The sequence below is a fragment of the Tyto alba genome, unplaced genomic scaffold (assembly GCF_018691265.1).
Source record: "Tyto alba isolate M040663 unplaced genomic scaffold, T.alba_DEE_v4.0 Super-Scaffold_22, whole genome shotgun sequence".
Lineage (NCBI taxonomy): Eukaryota > Metazoa > Chordata > Aves > Strigiformes > Tytonidae > Tyto > Tyto alba.
This window is the reverse complement of record NW_024881296.1, coordinates 29,453,105-29,479,229: the sequence shown is the minus strand read 5'-3', so window position 1 is coordinate 29,479,229 and position 26,125 is coordinate 29,453,105. Positions and strand designations below refer to the sequence as shown.

General features: G+C 36.9%; 1 protein-coding gene across 1 annotated transcript in view; it reads right to left on the bottom strand.

The window, feature by feature from the left end:
* Positions 1-1,510: 1,510 nt before the first annotated feature.
* HBS1L (HBS1 like translational GTPase) overlaps positions 1,511-26,125 on the bottom strand; it is a 60,725-nt gene continuing 36,110 nt past the window's right edge. The window contains exons 6-18 of the mRNA XM_042795782.1: positions 20,399-20,655; positions 19,748-19,913; positions 17,366-17,483; positions 14,080-14,226; positions 13,370-13,444; positions 12,476-12,593; positions 12,223-12,291; positions 8,889-8,993; positions 6,753-6,843; positions 5,022-5,130; positions 4,307-4,407; positions 3,254-3,398; positions 1,511-2,176 (exon numbers count right to left, since the gene is read on the bottom strand). Coding sequence (XP_042651716.1) covers positions 2,165-2,176; positions 3,254-3,398; positions 4,307-4,407; positions 5,022-5,130; positions 6,753-6,843; positions 8,889-8,993; positions 12,223-12,291; positions 12,476-12,593; positions 13,370-13,444; positions 14,080-14,226; positions 17,366-17,483; positions 19,748-19,913; positions 20,399-20,655 — 1,513 coding nt within the window. The 3' untranslated portion in view covers positions 1,511-2,164. The remainder of the gene's footprint in view (positions 2,177-3,253; positions 3,399-4,306; positions 4,408-5,021; positions 5,131-6,752; positions 6,844-8,888; positions 8,994-12,222; positions 12,292-12,475; positions 12,594-13,369; positions 13,445-14,079; positions 14,227-17,365; positions 17,484-19,747; positions 19,914-20,398; positions 20,656-26,125) is intronic.

The window sequence follows — 26,125 nt, the reverse complement described above, 5'->3', positions numbered from 1 at the left end:
TATGTTGTCACCAGGAGATTGTTAATATCTCAATCAGCAGTTTAGAAAGTTTTTGGACCCTAGACCACTGCCACAAGCCATCAAACTTTTTGTGGATCAACACGCAAACGTATTTTGATCGAATAAAGGTGGTAGGTTTTTGTTGCACAACAGAACATTTATGCATTAACCAACTGGCACCTTTGGGCAGAGTTCATATTCAGTGCTGAAAGGTAGTGCAGTCATGTTGAAACTGGATTAGGTAATACCTGCGGCTCTCCCAGGCTACAAACTGGGAAAGCACGCAGTAGTTTTTCTGTAGTCACAGAATACTGAGTTTAATTTAATGCAACCATGTGTGAGAAAGGTTATCAGAAGTTCATCCTGTATCACATTTCCTTGTCCACAAACAGCAAGGAATTTACTTAAGTCTTAAAACTGAAGACACATTCTTCTCCCTGTAGCACTTCAGCTGTCCCCCGACTTAAAAGCAATCTAAACATTTTCAAGGTTTGAAGGAAAGTTCAAGTGGAACAGGTTCAGAGCAGGAGCCTGGCAGTATGAACCTCTGGAATTCTACAAGTGCAATGAAACCTTCGCGGCTGTTGAAAGTGGTAAGTATTTCAATGCAATTTCTAGACTACAAAAAGACATAACAAAGATAATTTGTAAGCTTCAGTTTTGGCAATAACAGTTTTCAGGTATTTCAGATCCATAAGATTTTACAGAAGTAATTTCCACATAAAGCATTGCTTCTACAAACATGTACGCAGTCAACAGTACAATTTATCTTTGTGGTCAAGAGCAGGTATCTGCTGAATTGGGGCTAAAGCATGTAAGTGCAAAAAAGAAGTTACCTACCAAAAAAAGAAGGTGGGAAGAGTAGGTATGGACTGTAGATGACTGAACTAAACGATCATATGCTTTTTGTGTTCTTCACTACACAGGGCACATCTTTACTTCGGTTAACCCCAGTGACTGATGCTCTGGAACGAGCACTTTAGTTCCTTCCCCCCACTACTGACTGCAGTCAAAGTAGAGTTGTCTCCACCCCACACTTGCGTACAAGTCCTGAAATACCTGAGGTCCTTTTATAACTTCATGTTGAAAGAAAAAAAAAAAAAATCTTTCTAGTAGTAGTAAAGTGTGGCTGTCCTGACCTTACGCTGGAGGTGGCAGAAGGACCCTCATTTGAGTTGGGAGTTTTGCCTGCTCTATTATTGAAAAGCAGAAAGGAGTTAGTTACAGGCTTGAGTAGGCACAACAATCTGGCTTTAGAATACATCCCATGATTAAACTGCCAGCTTTTGTTCAGAAGAGCACTAAGTCTGGATGAAAGAGATGTGTATGCACAGTAGCTACACTGAGTAACATGAGAAAAACTGAAATTATTTCCACAGAAAGATAAGTCACATGCCAGTTTCGCATTTTAACTTGTAAATTTACTCTGAAACTTCTAAGTTAGGAAAAGTAAAGAATGATTTAACACGATTTAGAAGTGTTTAAATAATAAAAGATGAAGGAGACAAAATTTATGCTCAGACAATGTTATTTTATTATTCTTAACAGTTTAGAAAATAAAATAAGCCAATATTGGCACAGCTTCCACTACACAGCAAAAGAAAACTTCTTTTTTTTAAATAAATTTTGGGACAGGGAAAACAATCCCAGGATAATACTACATGCCATTTTCTTGAAAAAAAAAAATTAATAGCACTTTTTTTCCCTGAATAAGCATTCAACTCAAACCTAAAAATATATTAAACCAATAAAGTTATTTTACTGAATTAATGTGCAGCAAAAAAGCAAATCAAAGAAAATATGTAAACAATTTTATGTCTGGAAGAAGTTTGTTTCATGATGATTCATCATCTTTTTCTCAAATTCCACTTTCTAAGATTTTTCCATCAAGCTCTCTAAAGGCTAAATTCCACATGGAGAAACACAGGAGATTCTTGAGACCAAGAAGTGCAACATCAGCAGTTCCTCGTCAGTTGGCATCTTGTTCTGCAGTGGAAGAGACTGATGAAGGACTGCCCAAACGTCTCACACAATTAACTTTTGTCATCATCATCATCTCCCCAATTAATTGCACTTGTTCCTTCAACTGAAGCAACTGGACTCAAACAGAAGTGTGGATATCTGACTGCATTTTGGTTGAATGGTAGAAGTTCTGGCACCACTGTCATTCTTTAATCTAAAAATATAAGCAAATGGAAGAAAAAAAACTATGGTGAAAGATGAACTACTAAATGTAAAATGATCACAGCTTTTTTCAACATGATCTAGTTAGCTGCAGAAAAAAAGAATTCCTTTTCCTCTGAAATTCTCTGGAACAAGATCACAAGTACTAAAATAGTAATTCCCAAATAACAAAGTTATTTAGTCCTCAGTTCTACAAACATTGGGCATCACAGATCTACATAGGACCCCACTCACTTCAAGTAAAATTTAATGAAAAATGGGTGCAAGATTAAAGCCCTAATTCTGGATCCTACTTAAGACCAGACAGATTGTTAAGAGCATTAAAGTTCCGTAAGGCCCAGAGTCTGACAGACTGATCACATCGCTCCTATGCATACAGGGAGAAGCCAGAAATTCTCACACTCTAGTTCCAAGCTTTGACATTGACACAGCTTTAAGTCTCAGTACCAGAACCTGGTTAATGTGACTAAATTGCTCTCTCTCAGGCTTAGAATTAGAATTTAAATTCTAATCCAAAAATCATAGCAAGATTTTTTAAAATTAAAGAGAAACATTAATATTTTTTTGCTCCTAATAGAAGGCAAAACATTTATATTTAGCCCCACAGCCTTTCCTTCCTCTCAGTTACACAGAATCAGAGAATAGGCACCAATAAGAATCAGATGTACAATTGCCTTTAATGCTAACAGAAGAAAATCTGGGACCCAAACTAGCCACAGTAGAAATATCCAACACTTATTTACTACTTCCAGTATACTGATACTGGCAATTCAATTTCAGAAAGACTCATGAATGTTAAAATAGTGAAGAATTATTTTTTAACTCGAGAGAGGGGGGCAAAAATGCACAACATTCAAATTATAGAGTAATTTTTATTCCTAATAAATTGAGCAGAACCGTGGCAAGTTTTCCTCACATCTTGCTGAAGCACAGTCTCCTCTTTTTCAGCAGAAGAAATTCACATTTTAGACCAGAGGGTGTAAAACAGGTAACCATAAAAACTAAATGCTATATGAAAGTTAACACTGTTCCTTTGCAGTATAGAAAGTCCATTACAAAAATGCCATACCTCTGTGACAACTCCTGCAGCAATAGTGGAACCACTGTAGCGTAACATAAACCTCCCAAGCTCTTTAAAATCTTTATACAACTCTAGAGCAACAGGTCTTTGAGTTTGCAGTTCTATTAGAGCATTCTGTCCTTTAGTCAAGAACCTGCCAGTAAATAAGCAGACAATTCTATTATAAATATATGCATGCACAAATGAAAAAGAGAACAGTGAATAAATGGAAAAAATCAACTTAAAAAGCCAAAATTATAACGATCAAGCTTGATTTCAAGTATAGCCCAAGCCACCAGACTGGAAACTTGCCTGGAGTATGTTTTAGAAAAGGCATCTGAGTTTTCTTTAAGAACTTCTAGAGAAGGAGGATCTGCCACATTTAACAAATTGTTTTGAAGTTGGTTATCTTCTTAATACCTGTTCTTTCATGTCTAGCAGATATCAAGTCTAATTTCAAACACAATGACTGAAGTGCCAAATCATTGCTGTGTAGTCATGATATTTCTTTCAGCAATAGTTTCAGCCATGCCATTTCTGGAAAAGGATCATCCTGATAACGTTGTATGTTCCAAACAGCATTTCTACCCAAAGACAGCTTTAAATAACTAGAGGGATGTTCCCATAGTTTAATTTGTATGGAAAGACTCCATAGATCTTTTTTTCTTTGACCCACTGTCTCGTCAAGTTTATTTTAAACAATAATCCATCTCCAGAATTATATCAAGGATCTCATGCTACTACAGGAAGAAAAGAGAAAACATTAAAAAAATAAAATAATCCTTTAAGTGCCGGGCTGGTGATCTAGGATTCACTCCCAATTCTGCAAGTGACCTTAGCCAAGTCATTTTACTTGTCAGTAAAATCCATATTTATCAAGTGTGCAGGAGGTTTTCTACTTTGTAAAGCACTCTGAAATCTAAACATGCAACCAACTAAAACAATGAAAGCATATTCTAAGAAACACATTATTGCTTCAAAATAGAACCTGCTTGATATACTGTATATTAATCAAAAGTCAACCCAATTCTTGAGTAATTATTAACTATTTAAAAAACTTACTTAGGTTTTTTCTTTGTCACTTCACCAGTGCTTTTGTGCAGGACACTCAACAGTCTTTTAATAGTAGCAGGTTCACTTACGGTTTGATAGTGTAAGAGCACCTAAAAATATGTTTTTTAAGTTATTAAACATTACAATAATCAGAAATCCTAGGCAGTAATACTTGAAAACATCAACTTCTTTTAAGACTGATTTTTTTAAAACAAATACTTACAAAACTTGTCTCACAAGACTAAGCCTCATATTCAGTAATTGTTCCTAGTTCCTAAACTTTGTGATCACTAGAGCTATGACACAAAGGTCATGTATTAGTTTATCATAAATAAATTTTTCATTTTTAAATGTTTTGCTTTCGCCATTTCAGTGCAATTCTGTAGCATGAACGGATATTTTATTTAATTTAAAAGGTATCTTACAACTAAGTGCACCATTAAACTCCTACAAGGCATGAGCTTTCTAAAGGACAGCCTAGCCTGACTCTGGTGGAACTCATGTTCTCTGAAATGTCTGCTATGTATTAAGAGCCAGTAAGAATATGCATAAGCAGACACAATAGCCTCTTACATCCTCTTCAAATTACAGAAGAATTGGTTTTCTCCAGAGAGGCAGAACCATTTCTGGATGCTAAACGCACCTCCTATTCAGGGAGTCAAACAGGGAGAGGAAAAGACCAGAGCAACCTTTAATGAACACAGAAACCTTCACAGAGACTTACAGGAAATCCTTTAGTGATTGGAACCTCAATATTGAAGATGAGAACCCGAGCTCTGAAACGAGTGCAAACTTTAATGGGTTCCTTGGGATCACAAAATACACAACCAACACTACAAGAGAGGAGAACAAAATAAACTGATATGTATCTTCACATACAAATGTTAATCACTGCACAGGAAAAAGATAAGTATTTAAGACATGCAAAGCAAAGACAACACCACTTTAATATAACCGGGGGGAGGGGGAAGCAGGGAAGAATAAAAAAAAAAAAGGTCAGGAACACCGTATTAAAGCCTGTAACAAAATTAATTCCTAGACAACGTCTACAGTATTTTGTGGGTATGCATGAAGAGGTCTGTCTAGTTCAGTGAACAATTACGTCCATTGCTAATCAGTTTCTAAAAATGTCACTGTTTCCTGTGCGTAGGTACTTTGAAGAATTAAGACTTTCATTCAGAGATTAATTGTTCCAGATCAATAGCATAAACTACTGCAGGTTGCTCAGAATTGCAGTGCTGCCGCCTGTAACTCAACTATTTTGTGGATAAAGGAACATCATGATCAGGACTCCCAAACTTAAGCTCTCAGCAGCATTCATTTAAAAGAAATTCTACACAGAGTCATAAGAAAGCTGCTGCTCATAACAAGTCAACATGGTAGACTAGACACAGCTTTTTCACACTGGCTAGTTTTAGCCATCTAAAATGAAAGGAAAATTAACCCCACCCTGAAAAATATGACTGCAGAGAACAAACAGCATGATTAAATGTATACACCAGATGTAATCTAACTTCACCAATATCAAGAGGACTTAAAACTTCGTACCTTTTCTTGACAAACCTAACACATCTCCAAAAGATTAATAACATCAAGGTAACAAATTGACTCAAGCTGTCATTCAACAAGTAGAACAAGTCTTTCCCCTCCATCACCACACCATTTAGCACAGAGAATCGCACCCCATTATGAAATGGTAATACAGAAAAGCCTGTACTTTTCCCTTAAAAGCAGAGCATAAATTTGCAAGGAGTTTTTCAAACAGTAGCTTGAAAATTTGCTGTCTGAAGTCCAACTGGAATGTAAAAAAGCCGAACAAAATATGGTTCAAATTTTCTAGACTGAACAACTGACACTTCCCTAAAAACCTGAGGCTAATGCTTAGCATGAAACCTATAGGCTGATATAGACACTAAGAGATTTACTGTGTCTCACTGAACATATCCGACCCCCCCCCAAAAAGGGTCAGCAAAATATTTACCAAAACAAATGCTAAAAGCACCTAAATGTGTTGAATAAACATTTTCCATCAATTCCACTTGTCCAGATTTACTTATTGGTACACAACAGCAGTTGTTTGGATGTGTTTTATTAGAATGATTTATGATTCAATAAGCTCTTCAAAAGTATTTTGTTTTCTTTAGAAATAAGGATTCACTTAATTCAGCAATTAAAATGTCAAAAGACAAGTCTTAAGGAAAAGGCTTTGTAGGTTACCAGTGTCAGCACTAGGGCAAAGTATGAAAGCTAACAGTATTCTGAGGTTGCCGTTGTACATGTGGCAGATGTTTCCAACGTTTGTACATGCAAGCCAGGTGATATGCATCACTTTGGTTTTAAATATCCTGGTAGCCACATCATTCTTCAAGTAAACTGCTGATTGTTAAGTGTATTAGTTATAAAGCTTTTCATTAAAAACAAACCGTTACTTAGACTGAAACCCAGTTTTGCTCACTTGATTTTGATGATATCCATGCCGGTCAAAGTGAGACTAACGTGATCTCCCGCTGCAGCCCAATCAACTGGTTCATCGTGCAGTGTGATTCCTGGAAATGAGTAAGAACAGAACCTCACAGTGAAGTACCTAGGTTCTGAGCTACAAACAAACAGCTCTGTTTGGGCCATTTGTGCTTCATCAACCATTACTCATCAATTTTCAGTATGAATGGGTTGAGAGTAAAAGCTTTTCAACTGAGAAGACTGAGGAAGCTTTTTTTTCCCCTCCTGGTGAGGACTCACTACTCTCTCACCCCACCCTGCACAATAACATGGCTTTATTTAAGCCAGAGGAGGGAACCTGGCACTTGTCACCACTGCGCAGATGACGCAGTCCTGAAAACGCCGTAGTACTAATATCTCCATATCCGCCCCACCCATCCTTTGAGGCACACGCACACCCTAGACCGCATCTTTCATATACTTCAATGGTACTATGTCAACTTTCATTTACCTTAAGTGGGTTTGCTGACTCTTTCATAAAAAAGCATAACCGATGCCTTTCGTTCACAACATCGCATCTATTAGAAAGCGTCTTCAGAAGTAATTTTATTCTGATTAGAAAGCGCCTTCAGAAGTAATTTTATTCTGATTTTAATCGCTTTAAAAGATAATCTGGCTGGTGGGTGAGGACAAAACTAATTGTTCTTGACTTAAAATTCTGAGGTTTCTGGTAGATACGAAGAAGCAACGAAAAAAAATCCAATTTTTATAAATACTGCATACATTTATAGGATCTAGTTCTATTTCGCTACAGATTGTATTTACGGATTTGAAAATCTGCTCCCAAAACCACTTGTCAAAAACATGCCAGAAAGCATCATTCAACTACAAGCATGTCAAGTACTGTTTCTCAAGCAGTGTTGATAATTATTTCACATATACATGTCATTCTCACAGAATAAGGGAAACAGCCTCTTGAAATTAAAAACTGGAATCCTAATGTGCACACTACCTCTGGTAAATTTTGTATATGTTAGACTATCTCTTCTTTAAAATAAATGTAAATAACACATGCTCAATGAACCAATACCCCCAACATTCACCTGCATTTCAGCCATATGAGAGGCAGTACAAAAGAAAAATCATAGAATTGTACTGCTGGGGACACTCAGACAAAATACATCATTTCCCATGCTACTTCCTCCACACCCAAAACAGAGGAATGACTACAGTGGTCTGATACCCATATTCATTCATGTTATTGTAACATTCCTGTGCACACAAACAACATACATACAACCATATAAACAGGCACACTGAAGAGCTTCCCAAACCAGCACTGAACGAGTTGGTTCTGGAACAGAACAGGACAGACAGACCAGCCCATTGATGAATTCAAGCTAAATAGTTAGATACCTATTCACTTATTTTGAGGGCTTAATTTTTTATTCATTGGTCAAAGTAGGAAAATAATGTTATCTTTCTGTTTGCACATGAAACAAAAACAAGTCTGCAGTATGAAGACAGCAACCTTAATCACGAAACAGCTAAACTTTTAATGTCTTGACATAGCAATTCCTGTTTCCAGAAATCAAATGTATCAAAATTTAAATCCAATTTTCTTCTATTTTGTAGTTGCTCAGGAAAATTATATCCTGAAAGTTTGTATATTATGAAAAGATCTGTGACAAATCTCATGAACATCAAACAGCAGAGACTTAATTCTCAAGCTTTTTTACATCTAATTCATAAGATCAATTTCTAAAGGTTGTTCAACATCCCCACACTTCCAAACAGCAGTAACACTCCACAGCAAAACTGAATATTAATGAGTCCTGTACTGCGTATTTTTATAGACATTGCCAGAACTCAGATAATTTTACAGGTTCTTCATAAAGCATGTATCAAGTCATAAGGCTGTAACATTTGGAGTATCTGATATAGTAAAAAAAAAAAAAAAAAAATCATGCAAGATTTCACATACTCTTCATAGACATATTTATACAGACACAGTCACATCTAAAGAAATTCGTTTTATGCTTTCACATTTTATGTTTGACAGTTAGTATCAGTTTGACAGTCTGTTACCATTTCAGTAACTGCTTCTAGCCCAGTATTGATCTGAAAGTAAACACGCTTCTGAAGGCTGTACCTTTTGCAGTGCAAGTTTCATGGGGAGGCATTGCCAGAAGTCGGTCTCCAACTTGAATATAGCCTGCTTCTATTTTACCAGTCACACAAAATCCCGATCCTTGGTCTGCAATAAACACAGTAATAATTTCCAAAAAACTTAACAATAAGGTCAATTTCCCATTACAAGTTAGCCCTTCAGCAATGTGTAGATAAGTTTTTAATATAATGAAGACAGGTTTTTTTTTTTCCCCCAGTAGTGTTCAGTACCTGTAAGTCAGCCAGCTGTGCATCATTATGAAAATGAAACACTGAATTCAAAACCTCTAGATCTTATGTTTTTTAGAACTAAAAGAGAAATATCCTTCTTTAAACAAATGGAGGTACATGAAGAAATATTGTTTAGTTTTTCAATATTAGATTAAGCTCCTTAATTTCTAGCACTTTTATTTAATTCAGCACTTTCTTGCTACAATTACAGATTAAAAAAAAAATCATACTACAGACCTCTCAAAAGCTCTCATACATACAGGTGAAAATTCCTATGTCACTTACTGCCTAAGAGTCAGAATCCTACATGCTCTGTCTGCATATTACTTTTACTCTTGGGAAGTCAAACATTGATTCAGTCCTATTTAATATGAGGAGCTATTATAGTTGTGGATGACTTAAGTATTTCTGAATAAAAGATCTGCAGTTTTTCTTCTTCAATGCCCTTATAGTCTGGTCATTATTTGAATGATATGTCAGTTATTTTCAAAAGATGTCCTACACATGCACATCATGCACATACTCCTTAAGAAATGCCTGATCTCCTCTGCATGTGTTTGCAGCTGTGTTTAAAAAGAACCCTCTGAAGTGATTCTACAATGACATTTTCAATATCCACACAAACAACAAATACACCTTTTGCAGAACATTAGAATTCAGTGATAAACAAGCACCTTAGTGTTTTGTGTGTCACATTAGATTAAAAGCTTAATTTAAAGCTGAATTCAAAAGAGCAAAGTCGAATTCAAATCTTGAGGTGACATACTACTAACTTGCTCTTTTGCGTTCATCACCATTATTGATGAATGCTTTCATCTCTCAAGCTGGAGAAATATTACCAGTATGCCTGCAAGCTAATTTTCCTCTATTCATTCCAGCAAATGAGATGAATGCAGTCAATTAACAGATGACATCAGATGTCAAAAGAACAGAAAACTGGAGAAGCAGATACTTGCTAGAAAAAGCATCCCCAAGCCACAGTACAAGTAACACCTCAATACAGTACACAGAACCTGAAGCTGGCTCTGTGAGCACTTGCAGGCAACCAGAAACGTGAACTGGTTCCAGGTTCCCAACCACTCCCAAGCACAACCAAAAACCATTTCCCTTTTTTTCTTCATGTCACCACTAGCTATGGCTTGGTAAACCAGTGCGGCGTTTGAAGCTTTGTCCTCTCTCCCATGCTGATTGCTTCCTGAAAAGTGTTAAGTTCCTTCAGCTCCCCATGAAATCAATGCAAGTACAAAATGGATAGCAGGGGAACAGAATCACAGCATAAAAAAAGGCCTGATCTTTGTCTGTCGTGATACTCAGGTTCTGCCAGGACATGTTCTTTATCCTCAGGGTTTGGCTGCTGGACAAGGCTTTTCTAAACTCAAGTCATATCCTAGACAGCATTATAATAAGTGGAGACTCATGCAGCGGTAAAGGAATTTACAGGGACCTCTTGGATCAGGAGATAGTTTGCCTGGAGAGAATAGGAAGGCTATGGAAGACAACAGCTAAAATCAGGCTGAGATAGATGAATCATGCGTGTGGGTAACCTTAATGAAGAAAGGGGTTTTCCAAACTACGTATGAATACACTCAGCACTCTCACTTTTTACGCACTTCTATGGACAGCTCCTCCTGACAATGCACAGGCACTGGAACAGAGCTGAGAACAACTATTGCTTCACATACTTGTACCTGCAGCTACTTCCTCTGGTGGCATCCAAGTTAATTAAGCTTGAGATCACAAGGTAAGGGAAAAAATAGCCTAAAAAACACCTAAAAGGCCACATTTAATGATAAACCCTATATATGTAAATTGAGTCCCTTCCAAAGCCATCATATTTTTTTGCATACTTTAGCAAAATGTCAGACTTTTTAACAGAACAGATTTAGTCAAAATTGCTCATTTTGTGACACTTAATGCAGAAATCATTATTGCAACAAAGAAGTTGTGATAATATTTTGAAAGATTTCAGTCAATAATCCTAACACACTTTCCCACAGCTCACAAAATTAGAAAAAGTAAAATAAAGTACAGTGACGTTCTAGATGATGAAATTAGTGGTAAGACACTAGGGTAAATTCTCATGGAAGGTTTCAATATTTAACATTATGGCTTGAGTACCTTAAGTCAGTTAACCCAGGGCATGCACAACATCTAGTGTTTTCTCAGAGACCCACAGGAAAATTGCACAAAACTGATTTTTCCAATTACAATCTGTATTTTGATCTGGTTTATACTTCCTCTATAATCACGCTATAACGTAAAATTTATTTTAAAATACGAATTTCAATAATAGTATTTGATTACAAATATACACAACATTTCAAATCATGCTGTCGTTTAGTTTGCAACATTTCTCAAGGGACCTACAGAACGTTTCAAATGGGATGAGTGTTACAAACCTTATTTCTTCAGAATTACCTATAAACATAAATGCATTTAACTGAGAAAAGTATCAAGTTTACCATGAAAACCTTAAGGGCTCAAGACAGTCTATTTTCTCCAGATAATGGTAATAAGAACTGGTTATAGTTACTTGCTTTCCATATCTCTATTAGTGCTAGGGAACAGCTAGCTGCCATTCATTAAATCCTCAGCTGGTTATAACAGTCTCGCCACCATCATCCTTCTCTTCCACCTTATCCCCCAAATTTTTATACAAAAATTAAGGGTTTTATTATTTATAGCTATAACAATGAAAGGAACAAGTCAAACTTTTTTAAAATCTAGGAGTAGAAGGTAAAAGAGCCCAAAGTCACACTTGTAAGGAGTTTGAGAAGCATTCATTTAGGCAACAATAACCAGTTTGGGAAAAGAAACTGTCAAATTCTGTCCCACAGAACCAGGAACTCATTACATAGGCAATGAGCTGGTCATGCAGATCTTATCCACAATTTCTTTTCCAGTGTGTTTCTCCTCCTGCAGTACTATCTAAAATTCAACAAAGAACAAAGCTTGAAAACTTTACTATTCTTGTTCAAGACCACTGTGATACATATCAAGCTCCTAATCTTATTTTTACATAACTTTTCAACACTTGTGTTAAATATCAGTGAAATGATGATGAAAACATCATAAAAACAACCAACCTTTAAAAACATCGGCAACACACAACCTAAATGGTTTGTCCACTGATCTCTGCGGCGGCTTGAAAGAATCTGCAAATAAATTGATAAGACCTTTTATAATTTCTGTGTTCCGTAACTATCTCAACTTCTCACTTAAAGATAAGTTAAACATATTGCATTGTGGGACTTTGTCCCACATTTCCCCCAAAATAAAAGTTTTGACATACACAGGACTAAGATATAGAAGTTTTTAAATGAAGAAAATTGCACTCACCGATTTGCTCTAACAAACACTTCCCTTTATACCACTGTGTGAGGTCACCTGACTGACCCCTTGTGACCAGATTGTCACCACCGAGGCCACTCGTTGGGATATAAGCCACATCTGATTCCTAATTAAGAAAACAAACAGAAATTAAGCATATATTAATGACAGGATCTTCTAGCAGAAGCAAAAAGTGCGGGGTGTTTTTTTTTTCCACTATTATTCATCTAAGCTATGAAAGAACAGTTGGCACATTTGTATTTCCCCTGGAGAAGACAGATTACTCGGTGGATCCATTTCCTTTCTGTTTACCTCTTGCCTGATCATAGTGCTCCAACCAATAGTTGGAGATATTTAAACATGACAATAGCAACTAGAAACTTAGATCAGGTAACAAACTGCAATTCCACATCTGACAGGCAAAACCTCGATTTGAATTGCTGGGTTATGCATATGTATTTCAGGAAGGCCACAGCCAGTCCAAATGGACAGTAGTTGGAACTGAGGAAACGTGAGAAGAATAGTCAAGCATAGCAAATGGAGAGTCTTCTTATAAGTTTATAATCCACAGGCACCTGCTCTGGTATAAAAATCTCTACTGTCATTCATGTAATCTTGAACAGTAAGATAGACAATACTTGGTCTGTTCTGCTTTGTAGACAACAATCCCAAGAAACTACAAATGAGGCGAGTGCCCCAAAGATTCAACAGACCTCAGCAAAAATGAGGACAGAAAGAGTATTATCCAGAGCTCAATGTGTAACCTATCAGTAAGAAAAAGGATCTGCTACATTGTATGCACATAATAGTGGCAGGAAAGGGCCACAAAATAATCTAACCTTAAGAGAAATTCATCCTACCCAAATGCCTGAACAAAGCAAAGACCTCAGAAATTTACATTACCTTAAAGCCAGCTTGTTTAAGAAATTGGCCGAGCTTACTTGTAATTTCCTGAAATCTTTCCTGTTGCCAATTGACCTAAAATGGAAAACAGATTATGATAATAAAATTGTAGATTTTTAACCATGAGTTGAATATGTCATCAACTCTGTAGTATCACTAGGTGTTCTCCACACACAGCACCCAATGTATTTATGAGATTTCCAGATGGACTCAGTTGAATACATAAGACCATACAAATGAACAATTAATGACAGTAAACAACACACCACTTAACTTGCTAGCCTTCAGTTTGATTTGCCCTTGAACAGCACCTTTAAGTTTACACAAAATTCAGATTCAGCAAGAATATATACAACACTGTAATGATCTAGAACGCACCTACTAATATTTAACACACCTTATAGGTTGAAATAAAGGTCTTGGGGTCTTGACCTGAATGAGCACCAAGATGCCCTTGAAGATGCTACTGGGTTAACTGCTTATGTGAGATCTTCACAAGTACAAGAGTACTTGCTACTCATCATAGCACCAAAACTATCCTTTACATCCATAAATAAAAAGTATTGTAAAGTCTAAACACAAGAGACAGAACTGAGAATCAAAGAAAGAAACAACACTCTATTGTTAGTTTCACAATAGTGATCCTTAAACTTAGGGTCTACAACCCTAGATGGAAGCTCTTCAGTTAAATGAAAAAATTAAGCATGTACCTGGTCCATTTTATTGACTGCAACAGCTAGCTGTGTCACTCCAAGAGAGCGCACTAATAATCCATGTTCTCTAGTTTGTCCACCTGTCTCAAACCCTGCTTCAAACTCTCCTCTGCTAGCATCCACAACCAAAATAGCCACATCAGCCTAGATTTAAAAAAAAAAAAAAAAAAAAAAAAAAAAAGACAATCAGAAGTCATTAAGAGGTGGAGATAATCTGGGTAAACATGTCAGTCAGCAACATTTCACACAAAATATACTTTACATGGGAGGAATCCTGATATGCTTCAATTGTAATTGAAACTGCTCAGTCCTGGCTGTGTCATGCCCACTTCGGTGAGATATTATGGCATTATGCAATCTCATGTCATAAACCACCATTTGCTGTTAAGCACAAGCCAACCTTTGGTTCTGGGAACCTGTCCTCTTCAAACTAGCCACTATGGATGTGCTGCACAGACAACTAAAGAAAAGCAGACCATGCTCTAGAAGCTTAAGAACAGGTCTGAGCACAATGTCCAGTTCTCCTTGCCCCAGTCTGGACACATTCACAGTGAGAAGCTGCAAAAATTACAGATAAATTGCATCACTATACAACTGGGACAACCAGCCGACTGCATGTTGGATGCAGATGCTTCAAATTCCACTCAACACACTGCAACGTGTCAAAATCACAAGGTGGAAAAGATGAAGTAGCCTATTTTATCACCTAGGTAAACTCTGTCACAAATAAGTATCACAGCCTACAGCACTGCACAAAAGTCAGCACGTAAGCACAGGGAAAAAACACAGATTTTGCTGCTAGCCTTAAATGCTGCTAATATTTCTTCTATCTTTCCTGCTTTGTTAAGTAACAGCCAGTTACCAAGCAATGGCAACAGACATGAACAATAAATGTACTGCTGTCAAGAGGCAGGTGTAAAACAATTTCATAGGATTGATGAGATGGGACATAATGGTAAGAGAGAGAAGAAAAGTGGTACTTTCTCCCTTTCCTTACATGCTTATGCTTCAGGATGCCAGGAGAAGGAACAGAAATGAAACTGCACCCTGTCCTGGCTCTGAACTCTCCTCGCCTTGTCCTAGGCATAAAATCCCCACAGCTCATACAGAGATGGTGCAAGCGTGAGAAAGGGAAAAGGATGAGGGATGAATTTCCCCACAGCTCTCAGCTTCAGAAGTACATTGTGGTAAACTTCTCCCTCGGAAAAAGGATAACCTTCATTTTCTAAATTATAAAAACTGTACCTCCAGACTTAGATGAATTAACTATATGTATCAAAGGCCAGATCCTGGCCCTGATAAGGCTGATTTGCATTTTGCATAACAGCAGTTGGGGATTCACCTCCTAACAGAATTCTCCACGATAAAAAGGCATCAGAGCCATTTCTACGTTTGCTTTCTTCTGCCTATTGCTTCAGCACTGAGCCTGCTACTCTAATAGGCAACAAAAGCTTGCAAAGTTTCAGTGATTCCTTAACAGGCTTCAGAACAGACCAGCCTCTCACCGTCCTGAGAGCTGAGGGAACACAGAGATACCAAGTCTTAACTTGGCCAGTACCATCTTCTGCTGAACTGACACAACTGCTGGTGGATCTGCAAGTCTTCTCTTAATATTTTTGCCTGCATTACTTTTCCCCCTGTCCTGGTTGGGGCTGGCCTAGAGCTCCCGTTGGTCTGGCAGCGGGAGGAGCTGCAGCCCCCTGAGACCCCAGGGGCTCCCCAGGGCCCAGTGCCCTCACCTGTGTGCGGGGGCGGGGGGAGCACAGCTGGAGGGCTGGGCCCCGATTGGCTGATATCCCATGTCATGTGACATTGTGCTCACTATATAAAGGCAGGAGAGGGCTGGGAGGGGCTCTCACTTCCGGGGGTGTGGCTGTGGGGCCTTTGTGTTGGGGATCGCTGGCTGGGAGCAGGCAGCTATCGGTCAGTGGGTGGTGAGCAGCTGTATTGTACATTACCCATTGATACTGCTGTCAGTGTATTATTCTGTCACTGTTCTTAAACTGTTTTTATCTCAACCTGCCAGTCTCCCTTTGCCCCTCCAATTCCCTCCCCATTCCCAAGTAGGGGGAAGGGTAGGTGAGTGACTGTGTGGCATTTAGCTGCTGAGTAGACTCAAACCACAACACCCCCAAAAAGACAAACCAATTTAAAGTTGTAAAGAAAATGGCATGGCTGAGTCAACATTTTCCACTGTTCTGAAACAGAAGATCCATTTCTAATTTTAAAACTCCTGAACTTCCTACAAGATACACTCCAGAATATAGAGGAGTGTACAAGCTCTACACCGTAATTTGCAAACTCCTGAGTATTCTGCAGCCTAGCCACTGGGTCACAAGGTCTGAATTCTTACCCAGGCTCTGCTTCAGAGCTAGAGGAGAATTTGGGGCAAACCAGTCTTCCTACAGTATAGCTCTCTCTTTAAAATCATATTAAGAGTAGCCATCCTTACTGACATCTTAAAATAAAACTCATGTTTCAGACTGTGATGGCATGCACAAAGGAAAAAACTCTACACGATGGCTTAGTTTCAGAAAAAAAAAAAAAAAAATGTATCATTGATTACACCACTACTTTGGAGAATCAATTCTACTATTTAAAAAAGGGTGCCTTTATGTGAAAAACAACTCACACATTTTCTCATTCTTCCTCCTCTCCGATTCATTGTTTTCCTAAATTAAATAAGTAACCTATAGGAGAATGGTGCGTGCCATACAGAACTCAATGGGTAGTGCTCAATACTTCTGACTTTCCCTACTGTTCCTCAAGCAAGTGGCATGTAGTCTCTGCAAATCTCCTACTGACCACACAGATGCATTCTACACACTTTGTTAACTGTTATGTTTTCTCATCCCATATAAAATACACCATTTAAACAGAAGAATGCCTTTTGTTTGACCTCTCCAAATCTTTTTTCTCTAAGCTCAAAACCACTTAAAATCTTTACTTACAAGACCATTTTCACAGAACTTCTTGTTGAGTAGACATATGACACATTTTAATAGCTTTTGAAGCTCAACTCTGGTTTTCTCAAACTATAACTTAGTATTTAAATTACTTCCCTAATAAAACTCACCTCCAAAAAGCTAATGTCACAAAAAAAGAAAAACAACTGCCTTTAAACAAATTATTTTTTTAAGTTTAGATAACTCATGAAAACCTCAAAGATATCTTAGCACCACCAGTGATTCTATCTAATCTTAAGATTTTAAAAGAAGAAGAAAACTCATTAAAGATGTAAGTAATAATGCTATTGGAAAAAATACTTTTAGACTATCTCTACCTGTGCAGCTCCTGTGATCATATTCGGAATGAAGTCTTTGTGGCCTGGAGCATCCATCAAGGTAATTATTTTAGTCTTTGTCTCAAATTTGGTCATACCCACATCCATTGTCACTCCCCTTAAACAAAGCATAAATGCAACACACCATTAAAACTGCTTTAAAAGCTTCACAGATACATAAAATAAACTATTAAAAACACAATCATGAAATTATACACTTCATAGCTTTCACTTGATCTAGCCTGCACAAAAAAAGTTGAAAGAACCCTGCTTGGTGGAAAAGCAGACCTCTAGGGCTGCCTTTCAGTAACTAGTCGTGAAGAAACAAACACCCAGAACTCACAGTTCCAACTCCATGAACCCATAGATTCTTCACAGTAAGAACATGAAAATGGTGCTGTGTATTTAAATCATTACTAGTTGTACTTTTAATACTTAGCTCTTCAGAAAAAGGCATCATAGAGTAACAGAAACATAGCCAAGAATTAAAAAAATAGAAGGTATGGGATTACAGGAATACAGTTATACATTTGCAAAGATCCACCTGCAGAACTACTGATTATCAAGGACGGATCGCAGCATTTTTGACTGTTTTACATCTCACAACCACATGTTCTGTACAGCACATAGGACAGGATTCATCTGATCAAATGCAAACAATAAGTATTTGAGTTAGACATCTGCATCTCCCTTCATACACGATGAAGGCAGAGAGGCACTTTAAAGGGACAAAACTTCCTACATTAGCATAGATACTTAAAATATACTACTTCCAATGACAAAAAAAAAAAAAAAAACTTACAACAAAACAGTCCCCCAAAACCTCATACATTTACAGATGGCTCCAGAAATTTTTTAACATTTTCTTTAAAAATACCAAACTCAAAGTAAAGAGAAAACAGAATCAATCAAAAATATCAACTGAGAAAACTTTTCCCTTAATAATTACAACTTATCTTCTGAAGAGAAGTCTGGCACAACCGTTGGATACTAAAAAAAGTCACAGACCAAGGGAAATCACTTTTAAGGCTCATGACAATTTTTCCACAAATTTTACTTTCTGTTAACGTTTTACTCTTCACAGGCAAAAATACTTGTCCCTATTTCCAGTTTCACAAGTTAATTACATCCTATCAAGGGTAGCTTGTGTTAACAAAATAACATACTTAATATGGTGTTTAATTATTCTATTTCAGATCTGTGAAAGGAATTGATCTTCAAAGTTTGCCTGTTTTACACCTAGATACATCTACGGGGATTAAGAAAAAGACATTTCCCCCCATCAGCTTTTCCTCTTCTACATCCTTTGACTATAATGTCACGACAACACTACCACTACAGTATCATCAGCCTTAACTGATGTAAGACTACTTTTAAAATTTGTGTTTGGTCACTATGGGATTGTTCCTCCCTTGTCTGTACCTGCACACCTCCCCAACACACACCCTCACACTCGGGTTTGTACGTGCACTTTCTAAATGAAAGGACTCACATAGGCAGAAGGTTAGCTATATACAGGGCCGCTGCAAAAGTGTATGTGCCTTTAAAAAACAAAAAGTTACACACTCAATAGGGACTGCCTTACTACATGTTCTTCAGCATCAATTTACATTGTGAAGGTTATCTTTCCAACCAGAAGAACTTACATTCTATGAAATCATGGGTGACAAGTGATTGTAAAAATATAAACACATAAGAAAATGCCTTTTTTTATTATTTTGTGAGCACAGAAAATCATGTCCTTAGGTTTCCATATAGCATTCTTAAAAGTTCTTGTAGATTTTGTTTTTAAAATTAGCTTCATTGTTTCCTCATTACACTTTTTCAATATGATGAAATTTAAAATTAAATTGTGTATTTCAAGTTCATAAATTAAAGGCAGCTTATAAAGAATACAAATATTATTCATTAATTTATAGATTTGTTTATTCAACATAATGTAAGTCAAATGAGATGAACTGACATTACAGTGTTTAGTCGACAATTCTAACACCCTTTCATATAAAAATTTAACCCAGAACTTTCCCATACAATAATAATCAAACTGAAAGAAATCTGGCAGCAATAATCCAGCAAGGCAGCCTCAAGTGAACTAATTCAGCTACTAGAAGCATTCCACACTGTAGTCCTACAAAACACTCCACAGCACGGAATTATGTTAAGAAATACTCAACTTATTCACATTTCTTATGACCATTTTTTTCTTTTGATAAGATGTATTCATATAGACAAAGAAAAATATTTGCTAGTAAGTACTGAGTAAATATCTTTAAACATTTAGAATACTTCTACCAAAGCATTTTTACTAGATTGATACTGCCTAATAAATGGTGATCTTTCAGGAAAAAAAAAAAGGTAACTCCCATTAAAAGATATTTCTACCTTTCTCTTTCTTCACCGGTTTCATCCAAGACCCATGCATAGGCAAATGAAGCTTTGCCAGCCTTCTTAGATTCCTGTTCATATTTGTGCATAGTTCTTTTGTTCACATTTCCCAAAAGGTAGAGCAGATGACCCATTAAAGTACTTTTACCTGCATCAACATGTCCTGTAGAAAGAAATAAATATTAATTTTATTAACGCATTTTAAATATAGTACAATAAGAAATGGTCTAAAACATAAAAATCACATGAACTAATAATGTCCATGCAACCCACAGAATTTCACAATCCTGTAAAACAGATATACAGAGAGACAGTTTATTGAAACAGACAGGTAAGCATGACAGCCATATAGCACGACAGCCATATAGCACCTCAAATTCATACTAAGAAGTACACACTGCAAGAATGAAACCAAACCAAAGTACATTTTACTACACTGTCAAAAGGAAGCTAAGTCAACCTCACTGTCGTAGTCAAGGACATCTGAATGTGCTCCCTCCAAAGAATAATGGTCAAGCAAATGCAACTGAAAACAGTATGAGATTTCCCTTCCCTGGAGAGAGGACAGTTTTGCTTCTTTATCACTTCCAGATTCAGTCAGAGTTTTTAATCTCTATGTTTGTCAAAAACGTAATTTAACAGTATTACCTATTACCACCAAATTAAGCAGCTGCTTTCCTCCTTGTCTCTTCTCCAACTCTGCTTTCACATCTATTTGTGGTTTTGTCTTGCTTGACTTTTTTACTGGAGCAGGCATCATATTCTGCTCTTCTGAAACCTGCGCTACTTGGGGTGAAAGAATAGATTTTGAAACTGCCTCAAGTACCCCAGAAGCTACACTGGCGTCTTCAGTTAACAGTCCTTTCTGAGGTGTGTTAGCATGGCCATTTTCTTCAGCAATCACACTAGGGAAAAAAAGAGAAAACACAAGGAACACAAATGAAAAAGAAGCCGTAGAAATATAGGAGAAAATTTAGTTTTCCCTTCACTATCATGTAAACCCCAGACAAGGAGTATGTGATAAACTCGTTAAGGTGGAAGTGATAAGCAGCTGGATACAAACTGCACAGATACCAGTTCTGAACATCTTGTCTGAAAAGCACTGTGTACAAAAGCAAGATAAGAAATAATCTTGTAAAATACATGAAACAGATAAACAAAAGCTTCCCACAGCCAATTCTTTTAACAGAAAGGGAAAGGACAATTGTGCAGAACTAGAGAGCTGGGTCATCTCTGAAGTAAGAGCCCAAGCCAACTTTGAAGCATCAATCCTAAAACAGCTTCCACATACACTACAACTATCACAGCTGAACGTAGCAATGATCTATTGTGAGGACAGCAATACAGCATAAAGAGTAGATAATAAGCATACCTGAGCTGCAATTTAAGGTGCAATGCTCATAGAGCCAAACAGACAAGTTACATTTATCAATACTGAAAAATTTTGTTTATGCATAAAATAAGGCATCTAGGACTAAGATTTGGATCCCCCAACTCCCCTTCTCTAACACCCTGTTCTCCCACAGATCGCCCTACTAATCCTAATAGTAAATAAACCTAAATACATTATTCTTTTACACTCTCTCACTCTTTTCCTCCCCTATTTGCAAATGAGGATATTTTCCTAATTTACACAAACGTTCTGAGAATATACTATAAGATTCTTCACCTGTTATTGCAAAGATGACCACTAAAAACAAAGTAACATCTTCAAGGGAGTGAAAGCTTTCTTGCTGCCTGACAGAGCTCCACAGTGAGATGTTAATGTAAGCAGCAAGACAGGAACAGAAGCCATTCTTACAGGTGTGACAACATGATATCATAGCAAACTTCAATATACAAACCACTGACCATTACAATATATTGAAAATACCTACAAAATACTGTATTTAAAACTATATCTAAGGAGAAGAGGCTTCTTCCCCTGGAAAACTGGAAATCCTTTCCAATGCAGCACCACCATGCTGCAGGCCGCTTTCTATGGAATAGACTCAATGCAGGCTCTCAGACTCAAGTGCCTCCATATTCAGTTTGAATTTTTTACTCTCCATTTTCTCTATGTACCACAGTTAATTTCCCAGTTTTCCTCTTTTCAACTTCTATAAACAAAACTACTTATTTTGGTATTTCAGAGTCCCACATCATGGCATTGCTGCTTTTATTTGATGTTGCTTCTCTTTTTTTGCCTGCGTCAGAGTATTTGCATTGTTTTAATCCCTTCCCATTACATATATCTCAGGAAACAAGATATTCCAAGCATGCTAGTCTACTGAACAAAGTAGTTCAAGAGTTATGATCTAAAAAATTAAACCTAGGAAACATTTAGACTGAATGCAAAATTAGTCTCTCATTATAGCACTAAGAGACATGGGACATTTTATAAGTCTCCCTTTTTCCTCTCAGTTTGAGAACCCACTTACTTAATCAGTACTGCAGCAGACCGACTGATTTTGCCATCTTTTTCATAAGGCCCAAAGCCAAGTTTTCCTTTTGATTCTGAGACCCCAAAGCAGAAATGTGAGCACTCATATTTTTTGGCTACAGTTCCACAACCTAAGGCCATGGTCCTGCATCAAGGCTGGATACACAAGCACATATTTCTCAAATTAGCTAAGCAAAGAACTTAGTTTATGCCAGCCATACTGGCTGCAGGGGACCAGATGGTACCTGCACTTCTGCATAATGGATAGACAATTCTGTATAAAGTCTATTCAAAAGAACTTATCCTATCAACATATTCTAAACCACTTGAAGGAGAAGGATGAGTTATATGTGTATATCAAACTACTGCCTTAGGTCACACAATCATGACATTTTAGATTTGACAATATGAAACCAGCCATACTGTATCACCAAGTATAGCCTTAAACAAGCTCCAGTATATAAGATCGTATCTTGACAAGCTGAATAGCCTTTATAAGAAGATACACTTGATTCCCTAAATTCCAAAAATTGGTGTGTCATCATTGCTTTAGATGTAGCTAAAGAGAGAGAAAGTTGATTACACATGAAATATTCCACAGAAAAAGTCACTACAGTTCTTTGTGCTTCCTTTTACAGGAAAAGTTAAGTGCATTTCTAGAACGCTGAAGAGATGGCTCTATTTTTAAAAATTCCTTAAATAGGACATTAAGTTCAAGCCGAAAAGCTGTTTTGGAATGGCATAACAATTATTTTCTCCAATGTCTCTTCAAGGAAATTTTACTTCATAAAAATTGACCAGAAGCAATTGAGTTGCTAGAAGGGAATTATACAGAGAACTGAGGTGCCAAAGCTTTCTACATATTTTAATAACATATTTTAAATCATCTGAATTATATAAAGTACACCAGATCATTTTACCTGAATCACTTATTAAGAGAGCTTCATATATTTACAATTAATTTGCGTTAGACATCTTTCATCAAGATTAAGACCCTCTTCCATCTTTTTCCCTTTTTTCAGATAACTTTCAGTTCAGTGTCAGCATAACGTCTAGTACTTTCACACTGAAGTACTATGACTAGTGCCAATATGCAAAGGTCACACTGTAATGCAAATACAGTATTTTATATTGGTATTGAGTTTTCTTCCTTGAAATTCTAATATTTTAAGTTCTGGAGTATTTGAATAAGAAGCCATATCAAAGCAGCCTTTGCAGATGGCAAGTTCTCTCCTTTTCAATGTCTGCATTTCTTCCCAAACCAACTTTTCAAAAGTCAAAAAAATCTAAAGATATTTAGATGAAACTGCAAGTCACGTGACCCCAAATCATAGCTCTCATGTTTTTGTATAGCTTTCCAAAATATATTCAAAGACTGTCATATCAAGTCTATTAAAAGACAAAAATTTATTTTGAAAGACAGGTTATTTGTAAGCTTTTAAATTCTATTTTGTTTAGCCAGGCAATGATTATTTTCCTAATCCAGATCTTGCAAGCCAAAAGCCTATGTCAGTAAGGATTCCAAAACAGCATAGATGCCGAGTGGTAGAATTCGAACTAATTACAGCACCTGAAAGAATCAGTTATTGTCAGATAAAAAAAAAACCTACTCCCTCAATTCTAAGTAGCTTTTATTGTGACTACCACTGCTTAAGGATGCCAAATAGTTTTCATTTTGGTTGGTGAAAAGAGAAAGTGCTAGATACAAGTGAAATGAGTGAAACATGACTCTGGCCACTATAACATCAGGCCTTGCTACTTTTTCAAGAGTGTGGTATTTGAACAGTCAGTACACTGCTCCATTTAGTTTTACAGGTTTCAGATATTACCGTGTTTTGGAAACCTGAAAATAACCTGTGCCATGACAAACCAAGACTTGCCATTTCAGAGGAGAAACATCAGAATTGATAGAGTGTATGATCTACTTACAGAGTATCTCTGATGAGATAATTCAGCCTTTTGCTGACCAATGTTGGGGAAAGAGAGAGTAAGTTTATTGGTAGGTACCTAAACAGGGAGTTGGGCAGATGAAAATTACAATTCCAGTCTCGTGGAATTTCATTAAGAGAAATGCAGCAGTAAGACCCTGACAGTTAGTTATTCTTCATGGCAACCAGATGAGTAGTTTATCGAAAGCTTGGTAACCGTTCAGAAAAATGCCAAAGGAGTTTCATCTCTAACAGTCAATGAAAAAATGAATGACATTGAAAATGCTTTTCAGTAAGCCTTTTCACTGAGATTTTTCAAAATTATTGAACTGAAATTTTTGTCAGAAGACAGAGCATATAGGATAGCATACTAGTACCTAGTCTGTAACTAGTTCAGACAGTTGAGGGTATAAAGAAGTCAACTGCATTAGCAAGCATCTTTGCCAGCAAAGTTCCAACTTGGTCTGAGTTATGTTGAACCACCAAATCAAGAAGCATTTATATTTGGAGGAAGGGAACTTCCGAACCAATTGTTTGCATCTTTGTATGAGAACCTGATGGATCGACCAAGAGCAGTCTCAGTTTCCCAACATCTGAGCCTGTCTGCCATATCGCTGTTAGCTGCTAACATGGAACCACTGATTAAGCAACTCTTGACTTCTCTGAAAGGACAGAATCATTATGCACTTTGTAGGTGCACTAAGGTCATGTACTCGAGTACCTGATCACCAGCAATTCAAGCACAAATGTCAAAAGAGTTTACCACAGCTTTTTGTTAGGAAATCAGCAGACATACAAAAGCCTGGCAAGGACTAACATTTAGTCAGAATTAAAACGGCCACACCAGAAACTTGCTATGTTGTCATGCCAACAAGGACCACGAGAGTAAACTGAGTAAAATGTTATGGTTACATCACTGTTTTCTGCGGAAAATTAAGAAATACAACATATGTTGTTATACGAAATGTTAGAAGACACTCCATCTCACACAACTGTTGAAAGGTTCACACTACTATGCATTCAAAGAAGAACCTGAAAGCTTATCTGCTGAAGATTAACTCTGAATAATTTAGTTTTTAAACATGATTTTCAATCTTCTAGTCTGGATACTTAGTGAATTATTTTTATACAAACGACTCTTTCGGAGTACTTACAGTCATTACAGGAATGTCTACATTTATTTCCCCTTTCAAAATTATTAATTACACAATATTGGTCAGGCTGGTTAAAATAATCACCCTTTTTTGCTCACAACTTCTTCTGGCTTCCTTCAAGACTGAAGAGGAAGCAAAAGCCTGCTAAACAGTTTTGCTAGAGCATCAGAAAAACAGTTTGTCCGAAGTGTGCAAACTCCATTTTCTGTAGACAATCCTACTAAGAATACCCAGCTACAAAGACAAGCAATGCTCAAAGCAATTCGTGACTTCTAATAATCCATTCATTTTAAATAAGATTCATTTATTATTGTCATACCTCATTACAAGACTGAATCATAAAGACTGAACAGCTAGTTTGAGAATGGTTATTTTTGCTAATGTTAGGCCACTGGTTTTAAAAACATGGTCTGTGAATTACCTTTAAGATCCCATAAGAGGTGACAACAAAAACTAGTTCATACATACTATACAATCACCTTCTAATGGTGTCTGCACCAACACCATACAAATATTTGGGGGTGGGAAGAGGGGGCACGTTTACAGGTGCATTAGAATCCAAACAGCTATGAATAATTTGTAACACTGTGCTTTTAGTCAATGATATAAACTACATACTTAGAAATCTGTATTATTATAAACCCCCTCCAATACATTTAACAATGGAACAATAACATAAAAAGGGTCTGAAAAGAGTCAAAAGAACAAGCCTTTCTTAGGTGTTAATAAACACAGATTCATTCTGTTCCCTGACAACTAATTCTTATGCTGTCAATAATCCAGAAGCTAAATGCAAAAGAAAAAACCCAGCTCTGATACTCATGGAGTTGAGGCAGGGGTTCATGTTTTGCTTTGTTTTTCAGGTTTAGAA